This window comes from Nomascus leucogenys, chromosome 24 (genome assembly GCF_006542625.1).
Source record: "Nomascus leucogenys isolate Asia chromosome 24, Asia_NLE_v1, whole genome shotgun sequence".
Lineage (NCBI taxonomy): Eukaryota > Metazoa > Chordata > Mammalia > Primates > Hylobatidae > Nomascus > Nomascus leucogenys.
The window spans coordinates 26,991,458-27,017,417 of NC_044404.1; the positions used below are offsets into that span (position 1 = coordinate 26,991,458).

At 49.5% G+C, this 25,960-nt stretch overlaps 1 protein-coding gene across 2 annotated transcripts in view; it reads right to left on the reverse strand.

Moving 5' to 3' along the window:
* SLC9A1 (solute carrier family 9 member A1) overlaps positions 1-15,248 on the reverse strand; it is a 60,532-nt gene extending 45,284 nt beyond the window's left edge. For both annotated transcript variants that reach the window (XR_004028425.1, XM_003271670.4), the window contains exon 1: positions 14,062-15,248. Coding sequence is in view for 1 of the 2 variants with exons in the window: in XM_003271670.4 (XP_003271718.2) it covers positions 14,062-14,413 (352 nt within the window). In the remaining variant the exon portion in view is untranslated. The remainder of the gene's footprint in view (positions 1-14,061) is intronic.
* Positions 15,249-25,960: the final 10,712 nt, after the last annotated feature.

The window sequence follows — 25,960 nt, forward strand, 5'->3', positions numbered from 1 at the left end:
TAGCTGGGAATAGAGACTTGCGCCATCACACCTGGCTAATTTTTGTATTTTTAGTAGAGATGAGCTTTCACCATGTTGTCCAGGCTGGTCTGGAACTCCTGACCTCAAGTGATCCACCCATCTCAGCCTCCCAAAGTGCTGGGATTACAGGTGTGAGCCACGGCACCTGGCCAAAACACTCATTCTTAACCTTCAGGACCCAGCTCAAAGCTCTGGGAAGCCTTTCCTGACCCACCCACCTCCGCTCCTCCCTCCCGCGCACCCACAGCTCTGCAGGCTCCTGCTGCAGCACTTCACAGCACATCACAAGTGCCTGTTTACATGCCAGCCTCTCCCTTGAGGCTGGGATTATATTTATCTATCTTTCCATCTTCAGTACAGTGTTTATCAGCCCGAATCCGTTTGCTGAACATGTGTCTCCCCACCTCCCAACTAAAGAACAAGCTCAGACAATTCAGCTCATGGTCTCATTTGCACCCCTAACCTCAGTACTCAGCTCACCCCAATGCCCTCCAGTCCATATACCTGAAACCATCCTCCAGTGCTTGACCCCACCCTCACCTCTTCCTTTAAGGCTCCAGGAATAGTAGCAATTCCCATTACTGAGCACTTACAATGTGCTCAGGGCTTTACAGACATCACTCCCTTTAGACTGGGGAAACCGAGGCTCAGACAGGGTGATGTAGCTTAAAAAGGGCACACCTTCTCCCCTTAATACTGGCATCACTCACCTAGCACTTATCATAGCTGGGACTATTTTTAAAATCATCATCTGTTCTGCAAAATTGAGTGCTTTTATAGCTACACATCAAGTTGTCATACAAAATCACGCTTTGCTCATTAAATGTTTCAGGCAATCAGTCTTGCTACTCTAGCTAGGTGGGGTAACATAACATAAATGTTATGTAGGAGAAATGGCACAGGACTTGGAAGGGGAAGTCCTGGAGTCCGGCTTCAGCTGTGCCACAGTCAGGCTATATGACACCAGGCGGGTCACCTCCACAGGCCAGGCGCGGCAGCTCAAGCCTGTAATCCCAGCACTTTGGGAGGACAAGGTGGGGAGATCACTTGAGGTCAGGAGTTCAAAACCAGCCTGGCCAACATGACGAAACCCCATCTCTATTAAAAATACAAAAATTAGCCAGGCGTGGTGGCACAAGCCTCCAGCTACTCGGGAGGCAGGAGAATCCCTTGAAGCAGGGAGGCGGAGGTTGCAATGAGCCAAGATTGTGCCACTGTACTCCAGTCTGGGTGACAGAGAGAATCTCCATCTCAAAATAAAAAATTAAAAAAAAAATTGTTAAAACAGGATAAGTGACTTGCCCAAGGTCACGGTGCTACAAAGTAGTAGAGCTGAGATTTGAACCCAGGTCTGTCAAGCTGCAAAGCTTGTTTTTCTAACCACCATGCCTGTGGGCATGTCTCCAAAGGGAACTGCTCTAGGACACTCTCCCGCAATCCAGAGGTTCTGCCCCAAGTTGAAGCTTCTGGCTGTGCCCAGTGAGCTTTCATTCAAGTATCTCATCTAAACCCTGCATATACTTCAAGGCCTAGCTCAGTGATCACTTGCACAGCCTACCGGGATCTTCCCAGATACGAAGTTCTCTCTCCCACCTCTCAACTCCCATAGAATTCCATCTGCACTTCAAATCACACCCCCTTTCTACTGTCTGACTGTTCTGCATCTGTACCGCATTTCTCAAACAAGTCCATTTCTCAAACAAGTCGTTGAGCTTGGTAAAAGCAGCAGTTCTCATGCATCTCTGCACCTTCCACCAGCCAGGCAGGCGGGGCTCAGTCAGGGAAGCGGGTGGGGTAGGGTGCCCGCTCCCCCTCCCCTATCTTGCTGTAACCTGAGTCTTAGGCTTTGCCCAGTTAGGTGAGTTGGCTCCGCCTCATGCTGGCATAACGCCTACCTGGTACAGCATCCAGATTCCTGTGGGTCCTGGCCACCGGGGAGATAAGATCTTATTCCCTGGCTTGATGGCAAAGATGCTATAAAAAGCACCCAAGCTCAACATTGGCTTGTGATGGACTACCCAACCTGTGGGATTCAATGGGTGAAGGCAGAAGCCTCTGGGCTGTCTCAGAGGTCCCAAGACCTGTACTTGGCTCCCCTGTAAGGACCAGTGTAAGGACCAATGGTTTCTCTGCCAAGGACAGCTCCCTAATAGATACCCCAGGGGGACGCTGCCCTTCTTTGGGCTTAAAGGGCCCACTGGAAGAACTGAGATTTGCCAATGCTAGCAATATCCAAGCCAAAACCCACAGCCTCTCCTCTTGGTCCACTGTCCAGGTCTTACTGCCTAGGGACTCCTGAGTTAGTTAACAGAGCAGGGAAGAAGACTGCCTCTGCCATTAATTCATGTGTGGTCTGGGGCCAATCCTCTCTGGGCCTCAACTGGAAAAACAGAGAACTCGATCAAAACATCTCCATTTCCCTTTGGGCCTGGGGGTTACAAGCTATGATAAGGATTTTTCCATCTCTAACATTCTAGAATTAGAATATCCTATACTTTCACTCCCAGAAGCAGAGTGAGAACAGAGAAGAGGGACCTTCAGTCCAGGAAACAGCAGAGGCCAGTCAGGGCTTCCTAGCTGCATCCTCAAAGCCTGTCCACCTTCAGAGGCTTTCTCTTGCGTTTGCTGCCTCAAAGGTGGCTGCTTCCCCACTAGCAGAGCCTCAGAGGTGTGCCTGGGCCCTAGCTGCTTTAGGGAAATGGGCAGGTGGCCTGAGTCACCTACTGGGTGTGAGCTGGGCTCACCATGGCAACCCAGGCAACCCAGAGGGCATAAAGAAGCCGGTACCCTCCCTGCTGCACAGTGTAGGCGGAGCATGTTGCATCTGCTTTGATTTCCAACCTAGAAAAGTTTTTCTCTACTTTAAGGACTCATTTCCCCTTCCCTTCTCTCAGGACACAGCTTACTCACTCTGGGGTCCTTTCTCCTTGCCTGGAAGGTATTTTGCAGTCCCCCCAGGCAAACCCCACTCATCCCAGAATTAAGTACCACCTCCTCCAAGGATTCATCCCAGACCAGTTAGTCCTTTACCCTTCTTCAAGTTCCCACCACAAAAAAGGCAGAAGCTCTTAACCTTCAGAATCTGTGGCTTACACACTGACAATCAACTGTGTAAAAAAAAAAAAAAAAAAAAAAAAAAAAAATCTGAGTCTATTATGGGCCTTCTCCCTTGATAAAATCACGTATATACAACTGTCTGCAGACTATTTTGGGAGCTCCACAAACTTTATCATGGACTCAGAAACAATCTTAGAAACCTAGATCCTAGAACGACAGATCATCCAGTCCATCCTCTCACCTAGACCAGAATCCCTTAGCAACTCCTCCTGAATGATGTTCCTCTTCCACCCCTGGCCTACCTCTCAAGGCCGCCTCCTTCAAGAAGCTTCCCTCATCTCTCCTCCTCTCCTCTGATTCCCCCAAGCATCCAGCCTGAACCACACAATTTCCCACCTGTGCTTTCTCCCTTCTATGTTGTCTCACTTTCCCAGCAAGAAAGCTGACTCCCTGTGGGCTCATTTCTTCAACCTTGTAACCCTCAGCTGGACTTAGAGATGACCGTGATCTGTGCTTGTACTGAATTCTGTGCTTTGAAGCCAGGGCTCAATGACAGCATTGGCCCACTCCCAAAGCATAGAGCTGTGGAATTCCCCATCTGAGGGCCTCACAGTCTGCTTAGGCCTCAACAGAACAGAGGCTTCCCTGGAACAACCGCCTTTCCCACAGGACAGCCCCAGACAGCCCTTCAAGATGAAATTGACAGATAGGGAAACTAAGGCCCAGGAAGGCAAACATAGCTTAGCAAAGGTCAATATGCAGGAAAGAGGCGAGCTAGGACTAGGACCCAGGTCCCCAGTTACCAGCCTAGAACTCTTTTCCTTTATGCAATGGCTTTATGAAAGCTAAATTTGCCTTGCATGCATGCACACTCACATACTCAATATATGCATGGAGAATTTCTAAAAAAGATGGACAAGACAGTTAACAGTGGTAACCTCTGCAATGTATGACAGTGGGGGTGGTCAGAGAAGTAATGAGGGGGACTTTTCCTTTTCACCTCAATACCCTCTGTACTGTTGAGTTTTATTTTTGTTGTTTTGTTTTTACCATTGACATGTTTCATTTATTCATATTATAAAAATAAATCTGCTACAGAAAGGAGATTCTGGCCCAGCCCACCCATTCCCAACACACATAAAAGCAAAGAGAAGCCATAAGTAAACCTGTCCAGGTACAACTACAAATTAACAAGATTGCCTTCTTGTATGGTTTCCAGCCACTGGTCTCATTAATTCACAGTCACAGTGCAGTTTATGGCTTGAGGAATCTTCCCAGGAAAAGCTTAATTCAATTAGGGCTCTCGGCAGCTCCCCAAGGAAGCTCTGGTATCTTACTTTTACTTACAGAAATTGAGGGCAGACCAAACAGATCCAGATCTTCCCAGAGAGACCCCACCCGGCCCAGAGAGGATGCCCTTGCAGACCCTCCATTAGAGCCAAGCCGAGGGAGGTGGCCACGGCAGCACCCCTTAAATACTGGCTGGTGCCTAAGGCATCATTCTGTGAGTGTCGCTCCCAGCCAGCTCAGTTAAACTCCCTGGCTTGGCAGTCTGGTGCCAAGGAGCCTCTGCAACCTTTGCTCTCCCTCCTCTCTGAGCAGTCAAACTGGTTTCTTGTCTGCCCCAGGGCTTTGCAGGGATCCTATCTTTACACTGAAGTCAATCACATATTCATTCATGTGTTCCTTCCCCAAATATTTATGGAGCCCTTACTCCGTGCTAGGCACAGATAAGAAAGTGAACAGGCCGGGCATGGTCGCTCACGCCTGTAATCTCAGCACTTTGGGAGGCCAAAGTGGGTGAATCACCTGAGGTCAGGAGTTCTAGACCAGACTGGCCAACATAGCAAAACCCCGTCTCTACTAAAAACACAAAAAATTAGCTGGGCATGGTGATGTGAGCCTGTAATCCCAGCTACTCTGGAGGCTGAGGCAGGAGAATTGCTTGAACCTGGGAGGCAGAAGTTGCAGTGAGCTGAGATCGCACCACTGCACTGTGGCACTCCAACCCTGGTGAAGAGCAAGACTCCATCTCAAAAGAAAAAGGAAAAAAAAAAAAAAGAAAGTGAACAAAGGCCCTGTCCTCAAGAGGCTTACATTCTTATGGAAATTGGTACTAAGTATAGCCTGCTTATCTAATTCCTTTCTATCCTTCAAGACTCAGACTCATGTTCCACATCCTTTGAGAGGCCATCTCTAAACACCCCAGTCCTCAGGGACTGCTTGCTCCCTCTGCACTTTGCCTCTGCCAGGAGTCCACCCAGCCCTGGCAGGCTGGAAGCTCCTAAAGAGCAGGGCCTGGGTTTACTCTTTTGTTCCTTGATGGCCATATGCTAAATGCCTGCTGGCTGATTTCAGCTGACCTGCCTCTTCCACCCAGGATCTTAGCGAGCTGCTCTTGGTCCTGGCTGGCTGATGCAAAGACACAGCCTCTTCCAGCTTCACTTGGCATACGGCAAATGCTATGCAAGTGTTAGCTATTTACTGGTTTAGTGAACTTGTGGGCTCTAACACACAGCTGTGATATCACTCCTCTGCCTTCTGTGGCCTGGTCTCAAACAGGCTCAGCACTGTGGAAAGGCCAGTCTGGGCTTAGGGGTAAGTGCTTCCCAAGGGATAGGGAAGGGGGCCTGGGAAGGAACAGAGCTTCTCATCCTGAATCTCAGTTAGAACTGCTTAAGGACATATCTTTTCAGGAAAGAACTTGCTGGGGTAATTTGGGGGAACTCTGGATTCTTGGCAAGTAGTATAAAAACTCAGGGCTCAGGTCTGGCCTAATAGAGCCCAAAACCGGCCCTGTATATTAGATGAGCTTTAGGGGGAAGAAAATGAAGTCAGCATGATCCCAGGGAAGGCGGGCAGCCCACCGATCCAGGCCCAACCCAAAACTTAGTTCAGTTAAAATTAGATTAGCCCATAAGATTAAAATACCAACATATAATCACGAGCTGCTTTAAAGTATCAGTTGATGTTTATCGGCATCTAAAGAGACAGTTTGGTCCAGTGCAGTGTGTGCAGACAACCTTGGGGAGACATGTCTGACTCAGACATTTGCAGGGGGAGCGAGTGCTGCAAAATGAGGCCCACACAGGCAATGGATGACTCAGGAATAACCCAGGTCCTGGGTGTGCTGAGCGAGCCTTCTCTCCCTGCCTCAGGAGGAAAGGGGGCAGGTGGGAGAGGCGGTGAGGAGGAAAGGAGGCTGTGTATGGGCCGGCATTCCCAGAGAGAGCCTCAGGCCCCCAGCTCCAGTTCCCCGTCACTCCCGTATTTTTCTGCATGCTGCCACCTCCGAGAAAGGTTATTTGCTTCACAGTGGGACTTGGAGTGGGTCAGCTTTTTCCCCAAACCCAAGAAGTGATCCACAGAAAGCAGCCAAGGCTCAAAATACTAAAGTCTTTAAATCGCCCCCAATTCAAAATGATTATGGGAAAAATTACATTTCTAAACTGAAAAGGCCCTTGGAATCAGGGCATGAGGATGAAAAGAACACAGGCTCTGAAGTCAGACAAATCTGGGCTTAAACCCCAATGTTTTCTAGCTGTGCAAGTACCTTTCACAACCTCTAAACTAGATATGAATAAGTGGCAGCTTAGCCGTATGTGGTAGCCTGTGCCTGTGGTCCCAGATACTCAGGAGGCTGAGGTGGGGGGATTGCCTGAGCCCGGGAGGTTGAAGCTGCAGTGAGCCGTCTTTGTGCCACTGCACTCCAGCCTGGGAGACAGAGCGAAATCCTGTCTCAAAAATAAACAAAATAAAAAATTAATCAGTGACAGCTAATATAATTAACAAGTATTTAACAAATGTATCACCAATTACCGGCTGGGTGCAGTGGCTCATGCCTGTAATCCCAGCACTTTGGGAGGCCAGGACGGGCAGATAGCCTGAGGTCAGGAGTTCAAGACCAGCCTGGCCAACATGGCGAAAACCCATCTCTACTAAAAATACAAAAATTAGGCCAGGCGTGGTGGCTCATGCCTGTAATATCAGGACTTCGGGAGGCTGAGGCGGGCAGATCACCTGAGGTCAGGAGTTCGAGACCAGCCTGGCCAACATGGTGAAACCCTGTCTCTATTAATAAAAATATATATACAAAAAGTTAGCCAGGCACGATGGTTGGTGCCTGTAATCCCAGCTACTCGGGAGGCTGAGGCAGGAGAATCACTTGAACCCGGGAGGCAGAGGTTGCAGTGAGCTGAGATCGTGCCTCTGCACTCCAGCCTGTGCAACAGAGCGAGACTCTGTCTCAAAAAAAAAAAAAAAAAAAAGAAAAGAAAAAAGAAAAAAAAATACAAAAATTAGCTGGGGGTGGTAGCACATGCCTGTAGTCCCAGCTACTTGGGAGGCTGAGGTAGGGGAATCACTTGAACCCGGAGGCGGAGGTTGCTGTGAGCCGAGATTGCCTCATTGCATTCCAGCCTGGGCGACAGAGTGAGACTCCATCTCAAAAAAATTAATAAAAATAAAATAATAGGGAGTCAGGCGTGATGGTTCATGCCTGTAATCCCAGCTACTCAGGAGACTGAGGCGGGAGAGTCATTTGAGGCCAGGGATTCAAAACCAGCCTGGACAACAACAATGGAAGACCCTCCATCCCCCATCTCTAAAAAACCAAAACAAAACAAAATGAAAAATTAAGTATCTATATTATCAATTAGAAAACAGGGGCTCAGGCCGGGAGCAGTGGCTCACACCTGTAATCCCAGCACTTTGGGAGGCCAAGGTGAGCGGATCAGCTAAGGTCAGGAGTTCAAGACGGGCCTGACCAACACGGCAAAACCCCATCCCTACTAAAAATACAAAATTAGCCAGGTGTGGTGGCACATGCCTGTAATCCCCACTACTCAGGAGGCTGAGGCAGGAGAATTGCTTGAACCCGAGAGGCAGAGGTTGCAGCGAGCTGGGATTGCACTATTGCACTCCAGCCTGGGCAACAAGAGCGAAACTCTTGTATCAAAAAAAAGAAAAGAAAAAAGAAAACAGGGGCTCAGAGAGGTTATGCCTTCCCTAAAGTCACACAGCTGGGCAACAGAGAGCTGAGACTAGATCTCAGGTATCTTGACCTTTCACCCCATCCTGCATGTTTTCCATTGTAATCATTTCTCTGCCTCTCCTTTTCTCTCCCAGAGGGCATACAACATTTTGGGGGAAAGGCCAAGTCCTCCATTTCAAAGATTTGCTGCTCCACAGATAAAGGCTATGAGAATGACAGTCCCCAGTGCGACTCTGGCCCTCATCCTCCTTCATGCAAATACAGGTATGTTCAAGTTGTAGAGAAGAACTCGGAGCTGAGCCAAAGCTGTCAAGGCTCCAGACCACCCAGACCCTTTAGCCCTTCCTTCCTATAGGAGGAACAGGTGTCCCTCCTGACAACAATCCAGGTTACCAATGTGGATGTGTCTGGTCATTGACTCTCCTCAAAGCCCCTTTAAATCTCTCATCCCCCTTGATCCAACAAGAACCCAGCGTGTCGGCTTGGCAGGAGAGAGTTTGGCCTTGAGTGATTAGTCCCAGGCTTGCTAAGTGACCTCAGGCAGGTCACAACCGAAGGCTCAATTTCTTTAGATGTAAAATGAACACATCAATACCACATGCTATTCTAACCCACAGGACCACTGAGAAGATCTAAATTAAATATTGTACACGCAAGTGCTTTGGAAACAAATTTCATTGCTAATGAGAAGTACTATTAAACTCCTCCTGCCTTGTAGAGCTAAACAAAGTTGTGCCACCTGCTCCCAACAGAGGCTGCCTCTCAGGGGACTCTGCTGGGCCCTGAGGGTAACCAAAAGCAGCCTGTCACCTTTCTGCGCAGAGGCGGGAGGTCATAAGGTCAGCCACCCCTTGTGGCTAAAGGAGACCACCCTTTGCCTGGCACTTCCCTGCCCAAGCAGGGAAGAAGCAAGCTCTGGTCTGATGGCTGAGAGGGCACTGGCAGAGAGATAGCAGGCAGGGTCGCTAGCAGAGAACAAGGGATAGGCCATACCTGAATGCAGGATATAGGTGCATCCAAGAAGACTCACAAAAACGAAGGACAGGCGCACAGCTGGACACAGAACACCTACAGCTTTCTCAAGGCAGGGACAAGGCTCCCACCAATGACATGTGCCCAGCTCCTAGAGGGAGTCCTACAATTCCTGAGTGCAGGTGCAGTGAGCTGGGCGCTTCTCAGCGCAGGGCTGTGTGCATCTGCTGCGGGAATGCCAGAGGCAGGAGATGCAGCTGCACCCCTCTAAGGAGGCTATGCCAAGACTCGAACAGACAATAAATAGCAATTCGACATCACTGAAGATAACCTCTCTGAGCCATTTCCTCATCTGCAAAACAGAGACACCTTTTATCTCATGTGATTTGAGTAGGGATTAAATAAGATTGCTTTTATAAAGTGCCTGATGCTACTCCGTAGATACCAAGTGGCAACTATTATGAAAACACACACACCCGTTCAACACAGGAGCTGTCACAGGGCAGGCAAGGCCTAATGCCAATGTTATGGGTAAACAATAAGGGAAAAGGGTTTGGGAGAGAAAGAGAAAGTGACTGCTGTGGGCTGGGAAGACCTCCCAAAAGGGGAAGAATCTGCACGGCCCTGAAAGTTACTACAGTGAGCTGGGCACTCTACTGGGCATTCCCACGTTCAGCCTCTACGTTGGTCTTAAGGATGAGGCAAGTCAGATTCAGAGAATGAGGTGCACGAACCTCAAGGTTCATGGTCACACAGGTACCGAGAGGCAGCGTCAGGAGGAGAACCCAGGGCTTCTGACTACGTCTTTCCTTTATACCAGGGCTGGACGCCATGGGGCTGGCTTGGAAGGAGAGGAAAGGCAAACTTCGTGGGTGCTCAGCTGAATGAAGTCTGGGCAATCTGACCAACTAAGCCCTCTAAGTGCCTTGGCGCTCCTAGAGACACATGTCCTACCTGAAGCCTTCCTCCCAGTCCCCAGCTGACCTCCCTCCCACTGTTCTGCGGTCAATCTGCTATTTTCCCAGAGAAAAAGGTCATCGCTTCCTTTTTAGAGAGTCCTATCTGGGCTTTTTGAGACAGTTTCAAGGTGACCTTTAAGCTATTTGTTCTTCTCTTCTTTTGAGAAGTGAGAGAGGCACCTTCTAGTGTCATTTTTACAGGAAACCAGTTGCTGGGTCTGATATCCACGCAGATGAAGTGGGCAGTGACCCCATCTCCCCTATTCACAGACTTAATCTACAGAGGAGATGGCAGGATTCGCCTTGCAAAGACCAGAACCAAAAAAGGCTATAAGATGTAAAGGGACAAAAGAAACCTTTTGTGTCCCTGGTCAGGAGACAAGATGAATACCTGCTTTATGGGCGCCTGGGCCTCTGCCAGGCATTCTGGGTCAGGAACATGGGTAAACAACTGCAGGAGATGCCAGTGGTGAGCTGAGTTACAGTGAAGCTCTCCTCTGGAACAAGTACTAGCCTGGGAGTCAGGTGAACTCGGAACAAAGCAGAGTTCACGCAGGGTCCACAGCACAATGTGGGGTGGGGAATGCACCTAACTCCTAAGGCTTGGAGTCATTCCCAGTTTTCCCAATAACCTAAATCCTCTTCACCCTTCACTGGCCCCTCCCCACCAAGGACAAGCAAGAATTCCCGACTGCTGGGGAGAGAAAAAAGGTCCAGAGAGGGAAGGTGACTTACCTAATGTCACCTCCTGAGTCAGAGGTAGACTAGAACCCAGAAGCAACTATTCTAGAACTTCAGCTCCCACCCTGCTCCTCCCACCCCAGTCTCTGCAAGAGTCTACCTGAGGCTTTGCTCCATGGTTAGGGTAGGAAGGAAAACTGCAAAGCACTTTCTATTCTTATAGGAGGGGTAACCTGCAAGGGAAGCAGCTGCCATAGATGACAGAATGAGGGCTCAACGGAACTCCTACCCACGCTGGGGTGTTGAGAGAATAGGCAAGACCCCAAAAATCAGCTCCCAGGCTCTTGGGTATCTGAGAGTGCAGAGGGAGCATGGCCTCAGCCCCCCACCCTTATCCCCACAAGGCAGCTGGTGCCATCTTCCCTCCCGCCATGACCAGCTCAAGTGAACAGTATAGGACACATGGAAACCCTGATACCTTAAGGAAGGACATCAGTGGCAGCCTAGGTTTGAGAGGTTTGTAATCCTTCAGCTCAGAGGAAGGTTGTAGGAGGCTGAGGTAGGGATGCATTTGCTGTAGGTGGTTAAAATATTAACAGGGGCAGCTGTCACTCATTGAACACTTCCTGTACATACAAACTCAGTTTTATGTGCATTCATTTATGTAATAATCACATTAATAGCACTGTAACTGGATACTATTAGTTCCCATTTTATTTTTATTTATTTATTTATTTATTTATTTTGAGACGGAATTTCACTCTTGTTGCCCAGGCTGGAGTGCAATGGCGCAATCTTGGCTCACTGCAACCTCCGCCTCCTGGGCTCAAGCGATCCTCCTGCCTCAGCCTCTGGAGTAGCTGGGATTACAGGCAGCCGCCACCATGCCCAGCTAATTTTTTGTATTTTTAGTAGAGATGGGGTTTCACCATGTTGGCCAGGCTGGTCTCAAAACTCCTGACTTCAGGCGATCCACCCTGCCTCAGCCTCCCAAAGTGCTGGGATTACACGCGTGAGCTACTGCGCCCAGCTTAGTTCCCCTTTTATACATGAGGAAACTGAGGCTCAGAGATGCTGCTAAGTGGCAGAGTGGTAGCTGAATTCCACACTGCAAAGGTGAAGCTGGGAAAAATGGGCTTTCATTTTTGAGGCCTGAACAGGGACTCTTCAGATCTTTAGACCACCTTTCTCTCCACTCATGGCCAGATGCTAGAGCTCCTGTTTTCAGAAGCAGAAAAATGCCTTTCCAAGGCAGAAACAGACTTCTGGAAAGGAGACCATGTCCAGCCTCATCATTTTACAATGGGAAAAGTGAAGTCCAAGGCTGAGTGACTTGCCAGAGTTTCCAGAGTCAGTAGAATGACAGAAATATCACACCTGGAAGGGACCACGAAGATCAACTGATGGGTAGGGAGGCGTGATTGGTCCAAGGACAGAGGGAGGTGGGAAGAGAAGCCAGATTTTCCTGACTTCTAGACTGATATTGTTGCCATGGCACCATCTCTGCTCTCCAGCTGCCCAGGGTCCTGGGCACAGCACTTGGGTGGTGACAAAGCAGGCCAGGCCAAGCTGACCTCATTAGCACTAGAGATACCAGGCCTGCAGGGACAAACTTCTGACTGCCTAGAGTGGGGTCTCTGCAGTCATGCTGTTGTCCCACCAGCAGCCACTGAGACTCAAAGTGTGTCTGCCAGCCCTGAATGCCCTAATATAATGCCAGGTGTGGTGGGCAGGTGAGGGGATCGGGGACAGGAGGCAATTTATAGACTGCACTTGTGAGGTCTCCTCCTGGTCTCACACAGTCAAATGACATCACTGTCACTTCAGCTTCTTACAGCAAATCAGACAACATTTCATGACTCAATTGGTATGGTCAAATTTGAGAGTCTTACCTATTTCACAGGTGAGGGAGACCTGCAGAAAAAGGCCTCAGCTATTCAAGGTCATGCATTTATGTCGGAATCAGTACACATGGTTCCCCTTGTCCAGTCCTTGATTTCTCTCCAGGAAGCTAACTGCCATCAGGGTATAGGTGCTGATGGCTTAGTTCCATGTAAGGCTCTGCTGCTGTGACCAGCTTGGCACAAGAGCCCTGCACCAGGAACCCAGCTCCTGGATCTATCAAATTAGAGGCACCACTTCCCTCCCGCATCATGTCCCAGAGCCTGCCTCACACCAGCCCGGCAGCACCGCTCAGCTCCTGCATGTCCTTGGGAGAGCTGGAAGGTTTCCTGCCAAATCCCCAAACCCAAATCTCAGGCAGAGGGGACAGCAGAGTCCGAGGACCTCATGCCTTCCACAGCCAGCTGGGGGCAAGCTAAAAATGCAAAGGCAGCTGTCAAAGCCCCCCTGAACACCACTTCCAGGGATTTCTGGGCAATGTAGGCTCCAGTAAGCTCCCCCAATCACTCAGCAGAACAGAGTGCTCAGGCCTAGCAGGGAGACCAATACTCTGAGAGCGAATAACTTGTCTGTTTCCTTCTCCCCAAAAGAAGGTTTCAAAGTCTCTTCAGGCCTGAACATCCCTAGGCTCCCCCATCAGGCCTGAACATCCCTAGGCCCCCCCATGTACTTCACCTACTTGATTGAGCAGCAGGCCAGACAGCACCCTGAGACACAGCCAGGCAGCGACCTGGGGGTGAGCTGGGGTCAGACCAAGCCTCAACCTCCTCTACTCTCCCTCCACTTCCAAAACAGACTTCAGAAATTTCCAGGGCCCCTTGTCCCACAGATTCTATAAAGTATGGCATTCCTGGGCCAGAAATTGACTCAGGGGCTCCTAACTAGCCTGGACAAGCAAAGCTGACAGATAACATTCTGGAGATGAAGGAAAGGTGGGAATATTGGGATCCCCTGTGTTCCACCACACTTGTAAGTTTCCTGTGCCCAGGTCACTATGCTTAAACTCCTCAAGCAGGCCAAGTAGAAATATAGTCCATCCTGCAACACGCTCCAGTGAAGCCTGTCATAAATTGCACTGGTTGCTGTTGACAGAGCAGAATGTGCCACCCGCCAGAAGACACTCCTTTCTGTCTCACACACAGCGGGGTGCCTGGCTCCCCTGGGGGTCTGGCCCAGTCAGAGGAGACTTGCCAGTTGTGGAAGCCTTACTGAAGGGACCTAGGATCAGAAGCATCCCATTCTCTAATCCTGCTCTCTTCTGTGCACCGTGCTGGCTCCAATCTTGGGAAGCCTCAGATCACAGATCAGAAGCCACAGAACTGGAACCTGAGAAGGACCAAGGTGGCAGGATGGAGACTGCCTACCTTACGGGGGTAGTTCAGATCCTTACTCCTGGACAGCCTCAAACGGTGCGAGATGAGGCAAGAAGCTCACCAGTCTGGTGGCGGCCGCCGCATCGGAGCAAACGGGACTTACCTATCTTCATGAGGCAGGCCAGAAGGATCCAGAGGGAGATCTCGAAGGGGGTGCGTACGTGTGTGTAGTCGATGCCCAGGACTGGAAAGGCCTTGCGCGGCTTCATGCCATGATCAGTGACGGAATGATTAACAGGGCGGCTCTCTGGGGTGACCTCCGGTGGAGCGGTGGTGACATCCCCAATCGAGCGTTCTCGTGGTGGCTCTGAGCTTCGAATGGTGCTGGCAGTTGGGCTGAGCTGGAGGCCATGGCTCCTGAGAACAGGCAGCAGCCCCACCAAAGCGACCACCACGAGCAAGGAAGGGAAGATCCGAGGTGGAGAGAGGCCACTGATGCCAGACCGCAGAACCATGGTGCTGCTCCCAGAGCCGGCCTCGACCTTACCCAAGTGAGAGTAAAACCGGGCACATAGGTAGCAAGGGGTCAGCAAGCGGGAAGAGAGACTGGCGTGGTCTCTAGGAAAAGTTCATGTTTTAGAGAGGCATTTCCCTGGAAGCAATTTTCTGGGGATGGAGGGAGGCTGGGTTTGCAATCTGGAACTCCAAAGTGGGGAAAGGGGGCAAGGACCCAGGAAGGACCACGGAAGGAGACCAAAAGGTCTGGAACTCCGGGCCTGGGAAGGGGGAGGAGGGATGTGGGAAACTGAGCCCTAGGGATAGAGGAAGGGGCAGGATAGGCTGGACCCGTGCAAGGGAAAGGAAGAGGGAAGGCTGAGCCCTTTGGCTGAGGAAAGTGACTGAGGAGCTGGGACTCTGGGCTGTGGGCTAAAGGAAGCGGTAGGGAGCCTGAGCTAAAGGAAGGGGACCGAAGAGGGTGAGACCCAGTCCAGGAAAAGGAGAGAGGGGGCTGGGAGCCCACGCTGAGAAGAAATGAAACCGGGAAGCGGCCGGGAGCTTGTCCACCCAGAGAGGGGCTGGGGTCCAGGCGCGCCGGGCTGAGATTCCGGGGAAATGGAAAGAGGCGGAAGGCAGGCGGCCTGGCGGGAAGGCGCCTCGGCGCGGGCTGGGGGCGGCTCGCGGTGGGCCAGCAGCAACACGCCCCTCCTCGCGGCCCCGGCGCGGCGCGGCGCTCCGCCCCGGCCCAGTTGCAGCTCCTCCTGGTCCAGCTCCAGAACTAACCCTAGCACCGGCCCCGGCGGCAGCGGACTGAAGCCTAGCTGAGCCCGGCGCTGTCACTTATAGGCGCCAGCGAGCAGCCGGTGCGGCGGGCTAGAGAGACCGTCGGCACCCGCCCAGCGCAGCGGCCCCTGTCGCTGAGGGAAGGAAGTATCGCGTAGGAAGAGGAAGGCGAGTCAGAGATGACAAAAAAAAAAAAGTCCTGAACATACAGGGAACCTCACTAACGCGAGTAAAATGCCGACCACTTACAAAGCGATTTCACGTCCACATCTGCAGTCTCATAAGCGCTTTCCAACAATCCTGTGAAGAATGTATTATTAGTTTATGTATTTAGTTACCGTGTGACCTTGAGCAAGTTACTTAACCTTTCTTTTTCACAACTTTCTCATCTGTTAAGTAGAGACAGTAATAGTGACTATGTCAGAGGGATGATGTAATGACTGAGACAATCCGTGTAAACTATTTGGAATGCACCCTGGCACATTATTACAATTCCACTTTTAGAGATGAGGAAACAGGTGAAGAGAGTCCCCTGGCTTCTACGTAAGTAGTTGTATTGCTTACTAGGGCTGCAATAACAAAGTATCACAAACTGGCCCGGTGCGGTGGCTCACGCTTGTAATCCCAGCACTTTGGGAGGCCGAGGCGGGTGGATCACGAGGTCAGGAGATTGAGACCAGGTGAAACCCCGTCTCTACTAAAAACACAAAAAATTAGCCGGGCGTGGTGGCGGGCGCCTGTAGTCCCAGCTACTCGGAGAGGCTGAGGCAGGAGAATGGCGTGAACCCGGGAGGCGGAGCTTGCAGTGAGCGGAGATTGCGCCACTGCACTCCAGCCTGGGCGACAGAGCGAGACTCCGTCTCAAAAAACAAACAAACAAACAAAGTATCACAAACTGAGTGGCTGCAACAACAGAAATTGATTGTCTCACAGTTCTGGAGGCTGGAGGTCGGATCTAGGTGTTGGCAGGGTTGGTTTCAGCTGAGAGCTATGAGGGAGAATCTGTCCCATGCCTTTCTCCTACCTTCCACTGGTTTGTTGGGACTAACTGGTATTCCATGGAGTTCTGGTGTCTCTGTCTCTGCGTCCAGATTCCCCGCCCACACTTTTTTTTTTTTTTTTTTTTTTTTTTTTTTAGATAGAGTCTGGCTCTTGTTGCCCAGGCTGGGGGGCGGTGGCGCCATCTCGGCTCACTGCAACCTCTGCCTCCTGGATTCAAGCGATTCTCCTGCCTCAGCCTCCAGAGTAGCTGGGATTACTGGCACCCACCACCACGTCCAGCTAATTTTTGTATTTTTAGTAGAGATGGGGTTTCACCATTTTGGTCAGGCTGGTCTCGAACTCCTGACCTCAGGTGATCCACCCGCCTCGGCCTCCCAAAGTGCTGGGATTACAGAGGTGAGCCACAACCCCCAGCCAGATTTCCCCTTTTTATAAGGACACCAGTCATTGGATTAGAAATCCAACCTAATTACCTCATCTTAACCTGATCATCTTCAAAGACTCCATCCTAATTAGTCCATCTTCATAGGCACTGGGCATTAGGACTTCAACTTCTTTTGCGGGGACACAATTCGACCCGCAACAGTGGCATGCTTTAAGTAGTGGAACTTAAATTTGAACCTATGGTTTGGTTGAAATTGGTGAGGTTCAAGGGATCATGGCTATACAATGGAATCACTGGAAAGCTTCTTTAACATACCATTGTCTAGGCTCGTGGTGGCTCATGCCTGTAATCCCAGCACTTTGGGAGGCCGAGGCAGGTGGATCACGAGGTCAGGAGTTCGAGACCAGCCTGACCAACATGCTGAAACCCCGTCTCTACTAAACATACAAAAATTAGCCGGGTGTGGTGGCGCGTGCCTGTAATCCCAGCTACTCAGGAGGCTGAGGCAGGAGAATCTCTTGAACCCAGGAGGCGGAGGTTGCAGTGAGTCAAGATTGCACCACTGTATTCCAGCCTGGGCGAGAGAGCGAGACTCTGTCTCAAAAAAATAAAAATAAAAATAAAAATAAATACCATCGTCTGATAAAAGTAGCTGGGCTTGGTAGTCCTAGCCGCTTGGGAGGCTGAGGCAGGAGTATCATTTGAACCTAGGAGTTTGAGACTGCAGTGAACTATGATCACACCACAGCAATCTAGCCTGGGCAACAAAGAGAGACCCTGTCAATAATAGTAATAATAGTCATCATCATCTTTTGTAAAATACCATTTCTGGGGACCCACCGTCGGAGATTTAGATTCAATTACTTCAGGGTAGTGCCCAAGTATTTTTTTCAAAGGCTCTGATATACAACTAGGGTTGGGAGGTACAGAAATCACTGAAATGCTGTCCCTGTTTTGCAGAAGAGTACATTAAGGCCAAAACAGTCAAAGTGTCTAGCTCAAGGTCACATCACAAGTACTTGAGGTTCAATTTATTTTCACAAATGTTTACTGGGCCTCTCGATAGGGCTTTGTGCTGGGCTCTGGCAACACAGAGATAAGCCAGAGGGAGGAAGGAGGTGGTAGGAATTGGGAGGGGGCATAAAGTGGACATAATGAGGGCTTCTAGAATGCTGGTAATGTTCTATTTCTTTACTGGGCGATAGCTACAAAGGTTACAGCGATGTAGTTGTTCCGTGATAACTCATTGAAGACTCAAGATGTGTGCACTTTGTTCTAGGTATGCTATCCTTCCATGGAAAAATATATTAAAATAATAATAAGCTAGCAGCAGTGGCTCATGCCTGTAATCCCCACAACTCAGGAGCCTGAGATGGGAGTATCAGTTGAGGCCAGGAGTTTAAGACCAACCTAGGCAACATAGGGAGACCCTGTCTCTAAAAAAAATAAGTAAAATAAAATAATAATATCCAGGTGCAGTGGCATGCACCTGTAGTACCAGCTACTTGGGAAGCTGAGGCAGAAGAATCACTTGAACCCAGGAATTTGAGGCTGTAATGCACTATGATTGTGCTTGTGAAATAGCCACTGCACTCCAGCCTGGGAAACATAGTGAGACCCATCTCTAAAAATTTATTAGGCCAGGCACAGTGGTTCAAGCCTGTAATTCCAGCATGTGGGAGGCTGAGGCAAGCAGATCACTTGAGGTCCGGAGTTCAAGACCAGCCTGGCTAACATGGCAAAACCCTGTCTCTACCAAAAAACACAAAAATTGGCTGGGCGTGGTGGCACACGCCTATAGTCCCAGCTACTTGGGAGGCTGAGGTGGGAGAATCCCCTGAACCCAGGAGATGGAGGTTGCAGTGAGCTGAGATTGTGCCACTGCATTCCACCCTGGGTGACAGAGGGAGACTCTGTCTCAAAATAAATAAATAAATATAAAAATAATTAATAGAGTGATACGATAGTAACCGAAGGTGGCAACATTAAACTGAGTTCTCTCTCTCTCTTTTTATATTCCCATGCCTAAACTGAGTTCTCCGTACCTCACATTCTCCAGGCACAAATTCCAGCCACCTGGGAAATGACAAAAGAGATTTCAGAGAAGGGCAGGGGACTTGTGTCATCTGGGAGCAGATGAAAGGAGAACATCAGCTAGAATAAAAGTAACCAAAGAGCATTTAGAGCAAGGATCAGAATAATAACAATAATGCCTCACAATTGTTCAGCCCTTTAGAGTTCACAACCAAATGCCCCAGGTTTATCAATGATCCAAATGCTAGGCTGGGCGCGGTGGCTCACGCCTGTAATCCCAGCACTTTGGGAGGCCAAGGCAGGTGGATCACCTGAGGTCAGGAATTCGTGACGAGCCTGGCCAACACAGCGAAATCCCGTCTCCTCTAAAAATGCAAAAATTAGCTGGGTGGAGTGGCACGTGCCTGTAGCCCCAGCTACTTGGGAGGCTGAGGCATGAGAATCACTTGAACCTGGGAGGCAGAGGTTGCAGTGAGCCGAGATCACACCACTGCACTCCAGCTTGGGTGACAAGAGTGAGACCCTGTCTCAGAAAAAACAGTACCTATTATTCTTTTTTTTTTTTTTTTTTTTTTGGGACAGAGTTTCACTCTTGTTGCCCAGGCTGGAGTGCAGTGGCAATCTTGGCTCACTTGCAATCTCCACCTCCCAGGTTCAAGTGATTCTCCTGCCTCAGCCTCCCGAGTACCTGGGATTACAAGCACCTGCCACCACACCCAGCTAATTGTTGTATTTTTAGTAGAGACGGGGTTTCACTATGTTGACCAGGCTGGTCAGGAACTCCTGACTTCAGGTGATCCACCTGCCTTGGCCTCCCAAAGTGCTAGGATTACAGGCGTGAGTCACCGCACCTGGCCAAAGAGTAGCTTTTATTCTCATTCCCATTTTACAGGTGAAAAGACAACGGCCCAGAGACATAAAGCTATTTGCCCAAGGTCACACATCTATTAAGATGCAGATCCATGCCTGGCACAGTGGCTTACACCTGTAATCCCAACACTTTGGGAGGCCAAGCCAGGCAGATCACTTGAAATCAGAAGTTCAAGACCAGCCTGGGCAACATGGTGAAACCCCATCTCTACTGAAAATACGAAAATTAGCTGGGTGTGGTGGCGGGCACCTGTAATCTCAGCTACTCAGAAGGTTGAGGCAGGAGAATCACTTGAACCTGGGAGGCAGAGGTTGCAGTGAGCCAATAAAATTAAATTAAAATTTAAAAAAAAGAAGCAGATCCAGGACTTAAGTCAGGTTTCTAACACCTAAGTCCAGCACCCTTTTAAAACATCACAGGTTCAGTGTAAAAAGAAAAGAGGGAAAGGATGGGGCTGGTGGAGTGACTTTCCACAGGTGCCCTGGGGCCAGAAGCCGAAGACCTACTGTTCTTTCCAGTCTTGAAGGCAGCATTCACTGGTGTGCTCCCCACTCTCTAACTCTCCCTCACTCAGGCCTCAGTGAGTCTCTGGGTGCCAGTCTGGGACGTGGTAGATCCCAGTACAACCAGGAAATGCCAGCCCTGAGATCTTCCACGGCTTGGAGAAGGTTATAACAACAGGACAATATCAGGAAACAGGCCTCGGGAGAAACCACATGGGACAGCCGATGGCCAAGGCCCAGGCTGAGCAGGCAGTGTAGAATAATGAATAGTTAAATGCTGGGACTGCCGAACATGGGTAGCCACCTTGTCTCCTTTCAGTGCTCTGGCACCACCGCCCACTAGTCATGAGACCCTGGGCAAATCAGTGCCTGTTCTGCAGCTCCATAAGGGGGGACAACAATAGTGTCAACCTCATGGGGCTCTCATGAAGATATTAGCCAATGTATACGAAGCATTTACCACTGCCCCCAGCAAGTACCACATATATTTACCATCATTCTATTTATTTACATGCACTGAGGACCTCGAGAGTAGACTTTTGATGTTGGGAACCACATGAAGTTATGCCTTCAGTCACAGAGAAAATTGACAGGCTGGAAAACAGACCTTCACATCTGTGAGATGGGTCCCACCATCAGACCACCACCTTCAGCATGCTATGAATTTAATATTTTTGTAAATGAATCACACTGATGTGTATTGTATGTTAGAAGCCTTATCTTCTTCTTCCTCTTCTTTTTTTTTTTTTTTTGAGACGGAGTCTTGCTCTGTCGCCCAGGCTGGAGTGCAGTGGCAGGATCTCCGCTCACTGCAAGCTCCACCTCCCGGGTTCACGCCATTCTCCTGCCTCGGCCTCCCGAGTAGCTGGGACTACAGGCTCCTGCCGTCACGCCCGCTAATTTTTTGTATTTTTAGTAGAGACGGGGTTTCACCATGTTAGCCAGAATGGTCTCGATCTCCTGACCTCGTGATCCGCCTGCCTCGGCCTTAAAAGCCTTGTCTTCTTAAAAATAATCAGTTAAGGCTAGGCGCGGTGGCTCACGCCTGTAATCCCAGCATCTTTGGGAGGCCAAGGTGGGCGGATCACGAGGTCAGGAGATCAAGACCATCCTGGCTAACACGGTGAAACCCCGTCTGTACTAAAAATACAAAAAATTAGCCGGGCGTGGTGGCGGGAGCTTGTAGTCCCAGCTACTCGGGAGGCCGAGGCAGGAGAATGGCGTGAACCTGGGAGGCGGAGCTTGCAGTGAGCAGAGATCGCCCCACTGCACTCCAGCCTGGGCGACAGAGCAAGACTCTGTCTCAAAAAAGAAAAACAAATCAGTTAAAATACATAGCAATATTTGTAACCATGTTTGAGCAAGTCATTTTTTGTTTTTTGTTTTTTTGGTTTTTTTAAGATGGAGTTTCACTCTTGTTGCCCAGGCTGCAGTGCAATGGCGCAATCTCAGCTCACTACAACCTCTGCCTCCTGGGTTCAAGCGATTCTGCTGCCTCAGCCTCCCGAGTAGCAGGGATTACAGGCGCCTGCCACCATGCCCGGCTAATTTTTTGTATTTTTTATAGAGACAGGGTTTCACCATGTTGGCCAGGCTGGTCTCGAACTCTTGACCTCAGGTGATCCACCTGCCTCGGCCTCCAAAAGTGCTGGGATTACAGGCGTGAGCTAACACGCCCAGCCAAGTCCTCATTTTTTAACCATTCCAGGCCCACACTGCTTCTGACTCAGAGAGGCCAGGTCTCTGCAGACCCTTCCCCTGCAGATCCAGGACAGCCTCAGGAAGCCTGGGCCCTGGGTGGCATCTCCCCCTGCTTAAGCCATGTCTGCTCCCCAATCCCCTCCTTGAATCCTTTCACTAAAAGTGCTTGGAGTTTTATGGCACATAATGCATGGCGCCAGGAAAGAATCTGCTCAGCCCCTAGTAGCTGCACATTATGAGCAAGTCACACCTTGTTTCTGTCTCTCGGTGTGTTCATGTATATGAAAGGTGGGTGGAGTCACATTGCTTGCTTTGTAAGGTTTATTGTAAGGATGAAAAGGCCAATGTATGTCAAGCATAGTTCCTGGTACACAGTCAGCACTCAGTGACTGGGTTCATTTCCTTCTTTTTTTTTTTTTTTGAGACAGAGTCTTGCTGTCACCTAGGCTAGAGTGCAATGGTGCAATCATAGCTCACTGCAACCTCAAATTCCTGGGCTCAACCGATCCTCCAGCCTCACCCTCCCGAGTTGGGCTACAGGCACACGCCACCACACCTGACTAATTTTTAAAAATATTTTTGGTAGGGATAGGGTCTTGCTATATTGCCCAGGCTGGTCTCAAACCCCTGGTCTTGATTGATTCTTTTGCCTCGGCGTCCCGAAGTGTTGGGATTACAGGGGTAAGCCATTGTACTCAGCCGCTCCTTCTTTCGTCATAATGTCACAGCCCAGCAAAGCCTTCTTCCGGTCTCCTCGGCACTCACTTCACCACTGCCTCCTATTTCTCAAACACTGGCAGACACACTTCTTTGCACTCGCTATTCCTTCTGCCTGGAACACTCTTCCCCAGATATCCACATGGCTGGTTACCTGAACTTCTTCAAGCCTTTCTGTGAATCTCGCTTCCTGACATGGCCTACTACATTATAATCCTATGTAATAGTGACACTTCCCCTGCCTGGCCACCACCACTACCACCCAGTCCCTTCCCCTGCTCCTTTTTTCTTTTTTGTATAGCACGTTTCACCTTCTCACATACAGTATAATTCTCCTATTTGTTACTTTTATTCTTTTTTTTTTTTTGAGACAGAGTCTTGCTCTGTCACCCAGGCTGGAGTGCAATGGCATGATCTCGGCTCACTGCAACCTCTGCCTGTTGGGTTCAAGCAGTTCTCCTGCTTCAGCCTCCTGAGTAGCTGGGATTACAGGCACGTGCCACCATGCCTAGCTAATTTATTTATTTTTTTTTTGAGACAGAGTTTTGCTCTTGTTGCCCAGGCTGGAGTGCAATGGTGCAATCTTGGCTCATTGCAACCTCTGCCTCCTGGGTTCAAGTGATTCTCCCACCTCAGCCTCCCTAGTAGCTGGGATTATAGGCACCCACCACCACGCCCAGCTGATTTCTTTTTATTTTTAGTAGAGACGGGGTTTCACCATGGCCAGGCTGGTCTCGAACTCCTGACCTCAGGCAATCCACCTGCCTCGGCCTCCCAAGGTGCTGGGATTACAGGCATGAGCCACTGCACTTGGCCTAATTTTTGTATTTTTAGTAGAGATGGGGTTTCACCATGTTGGTCAGGCTGGTCTCGAACTCCTGACCTCGTGATCCACCTGCCTCTGCCTCCCAAAGTGCCAGGATTACAGGTGTGAGCCACCGCGCCCGGCCTGTTACTTTTATTTTTTTACTGCATTTTTCTCCCTTCAGGATGTGAGCTCAGCTAGGGCAGGGACCACGTCTATCTCATCCATCACTGTTTCTCCACCATGTAGAACAATGCCCAGTGCATATTGGTACTCAATAAATATTTGCTGAGTGAAAGAATCACAGAATGCATTATTTGCACATGAGAAAGCCAAGACTCCCAGAGGAGAATTGCTTGTCTGAGGCCACACAGCTGGGAAGAAGAGGAGCCAGGTTTGGAGGCAGGTCTGCCCAACTCTGAAGTCCAGGCTTTTCCCAGTTCGCCATGCTGATAGCTACCATGAAAAAGCATGTACACGCTGGGTAACTAGAAGAGAGTTCGGAGGTTGGTAAGCAGTTGGAATTTAGGATCCAGCGAATTGCCTTTAAGCTAAGTTCATAATTTTACAATAAACAGTGAGTTCCTACTATGTGCAATTCCCTGTGTTTTCTGCTGGAGGAAAATCAATAATGGATTTGATAAACACCCATCGGCAACCTTGACACCCTAATGTTCACTGACTGGGTATCCCACAGGCACCTCCATCAACTTCACCCACCATCTTCCACTCAACTTGCCCCCATTCTACACTGTCAGAATCGTGTGTGTGTGTGTGTGTGTGTGTGTGTGTGTGTGTGTGTGTGTGTCTGTGCTGGAAAAGTTAGGATTTTAGCAGATCTGAGGGAACGGGTCCAGGATTGACTTTTTTTTTTTTTTTTTGAGACAGAGTCTGGCTCTTTAGCCCAGGCTGGAGTGCAGTGGCGCAATCTCGGCTCACTGCAAGCTCCGCCTCCCGGGTTCACGCCATTCTCCTGCCTCAGCCTCCTGAGTAGCTGGGACTACAGGCGCCCGCCACCACGCCCGGCTAATTTTTTGTATTTTTAGTAGAGGCGGGGTTTCACCGTGTTAGCCAGGATGGTCTTGATCTCCTGAGCTCGTGATCCGCCCGCCTCGGCCTCCCTAAGTGCTGGGATTACAGGCGTGAGCCACCACCCTCAGCCTACACAGCTTTCAGGAAGAGCTGTCTGAGCCATGGTCATCCCCTGATTAGACAGGCACATACCCCATCCCAGCATGGCACTCAAAGTCCTGCACACATTTGGCCCACAGACCTTTTTTTCCCCTAATTATTTATAAGAAAATTTAAAAGTATAAAGGTAATATAGCAAACATCCAAATTCAGAATTATCAGCTGTAACAGTTTGTTATATTTACTTTCAATAATATATGTATATTTTGGCCAGACACAGTAGCTCACTCCAGTAATCCCAGCACCTTAGAAGGCTGAGGTGGGAGGATCACTTGAGGTCAGGAGTTCAAGACCAGCCTGGCCAACATGCTGAAACGCCGTCTCTACTAAAAATACAAAAGTTAGCCGGGCATGGTGGTGCTTGCCTGTAGTCCCAGCTACTCGGGAGGCTGAGAAATGAGAATTGCTTGAACCTGAGAGGTGGAGTTTGCAGTGAGCTGAGATCGTACCACTGTACTCCAGCTTGGGTGTCAGAGTGAGACTCCATCTCAAAAAAACAAAACAAAACGAAAAAAACTCCCCTATGTGTGCGTGTGTGTGCGCGCGTGTGTGTGTGTACGCTTTTGATGTGTTTTACAGATATCTGTAAAATTTTTATCAAATTTTAAAGTCTTTTAAACTATCAATGACACTTTTCTCCCTTCCTGCTGCCCCAGGCAACGTCTATCATAAGTATAATGTGTTATTTTAACACTTTAACACACGTCTCTTCATCCCGCACCCACTCCTAGCACTGCCAAATGCTTAAGAGAGTTGTCTCCACTGCCTGCATTGTTTTTCTCTCCCATTGTCTCCAACTGATCCGTGGGCTTGCCCTCTCATATGCTGTCCCTAATCTGCTCTTGGCCAGGTGCAGTGGCTCATGACGGTAATCCCAGCACTTTGGGACACTGAGGTGGGAGGATCACTTGAGCCCAGGAGTTTGAGACCAGCCTAGGCAAATAGGGAGACTCCTATCTCTAAAAAATATATATATATATGTATAAATAAAAATAAAATAGGCCAGGTGCAGTGGCTCATGCCTGTAATCCCAGCACTTTGGAAGGCCAAGATGGGCAGATCACCTGAAGTCAGGAGTTCAAGACCAGCCTGGCCAACATGGTGAAATCCTGTCTCTACTAAAAATACAAAAATTAGCTGGACGTGGTGGCAGGCACCTGTAATCCCAGCTACTCTGGAGGCTGAGGCAGGAGAATCACTTGAACCCGGGAGGGGGAGGTTGCAGTGAACCAAGATCGTGCCACTGCACTCCAGCCTGGGTGACAGAGTGAGACTCCGTCTCAATAGATAAATAAATACATAAATAAATAGCTGCCCTTGTCAATGTTGCCAGTGACCCTCCATGTTGTTCAATCACGTGGTCATTTCTCGATCCTCATCTTTCTTTCCCCATCAGCAGACTTCAACATATATAATCACTTGCTCCTTCTGAAAACACTTTCTTCAAATAGCTTATGAGACCCTGCAACCTTCTGGCTTTCCTCCCACTTAATTGGCTGTTCCTTCTCAATTTCCCCTTGTTGACTCCTCCTCCTTCTCTCCTTTCTCCCCCTCTGCCATAACCTCTACATA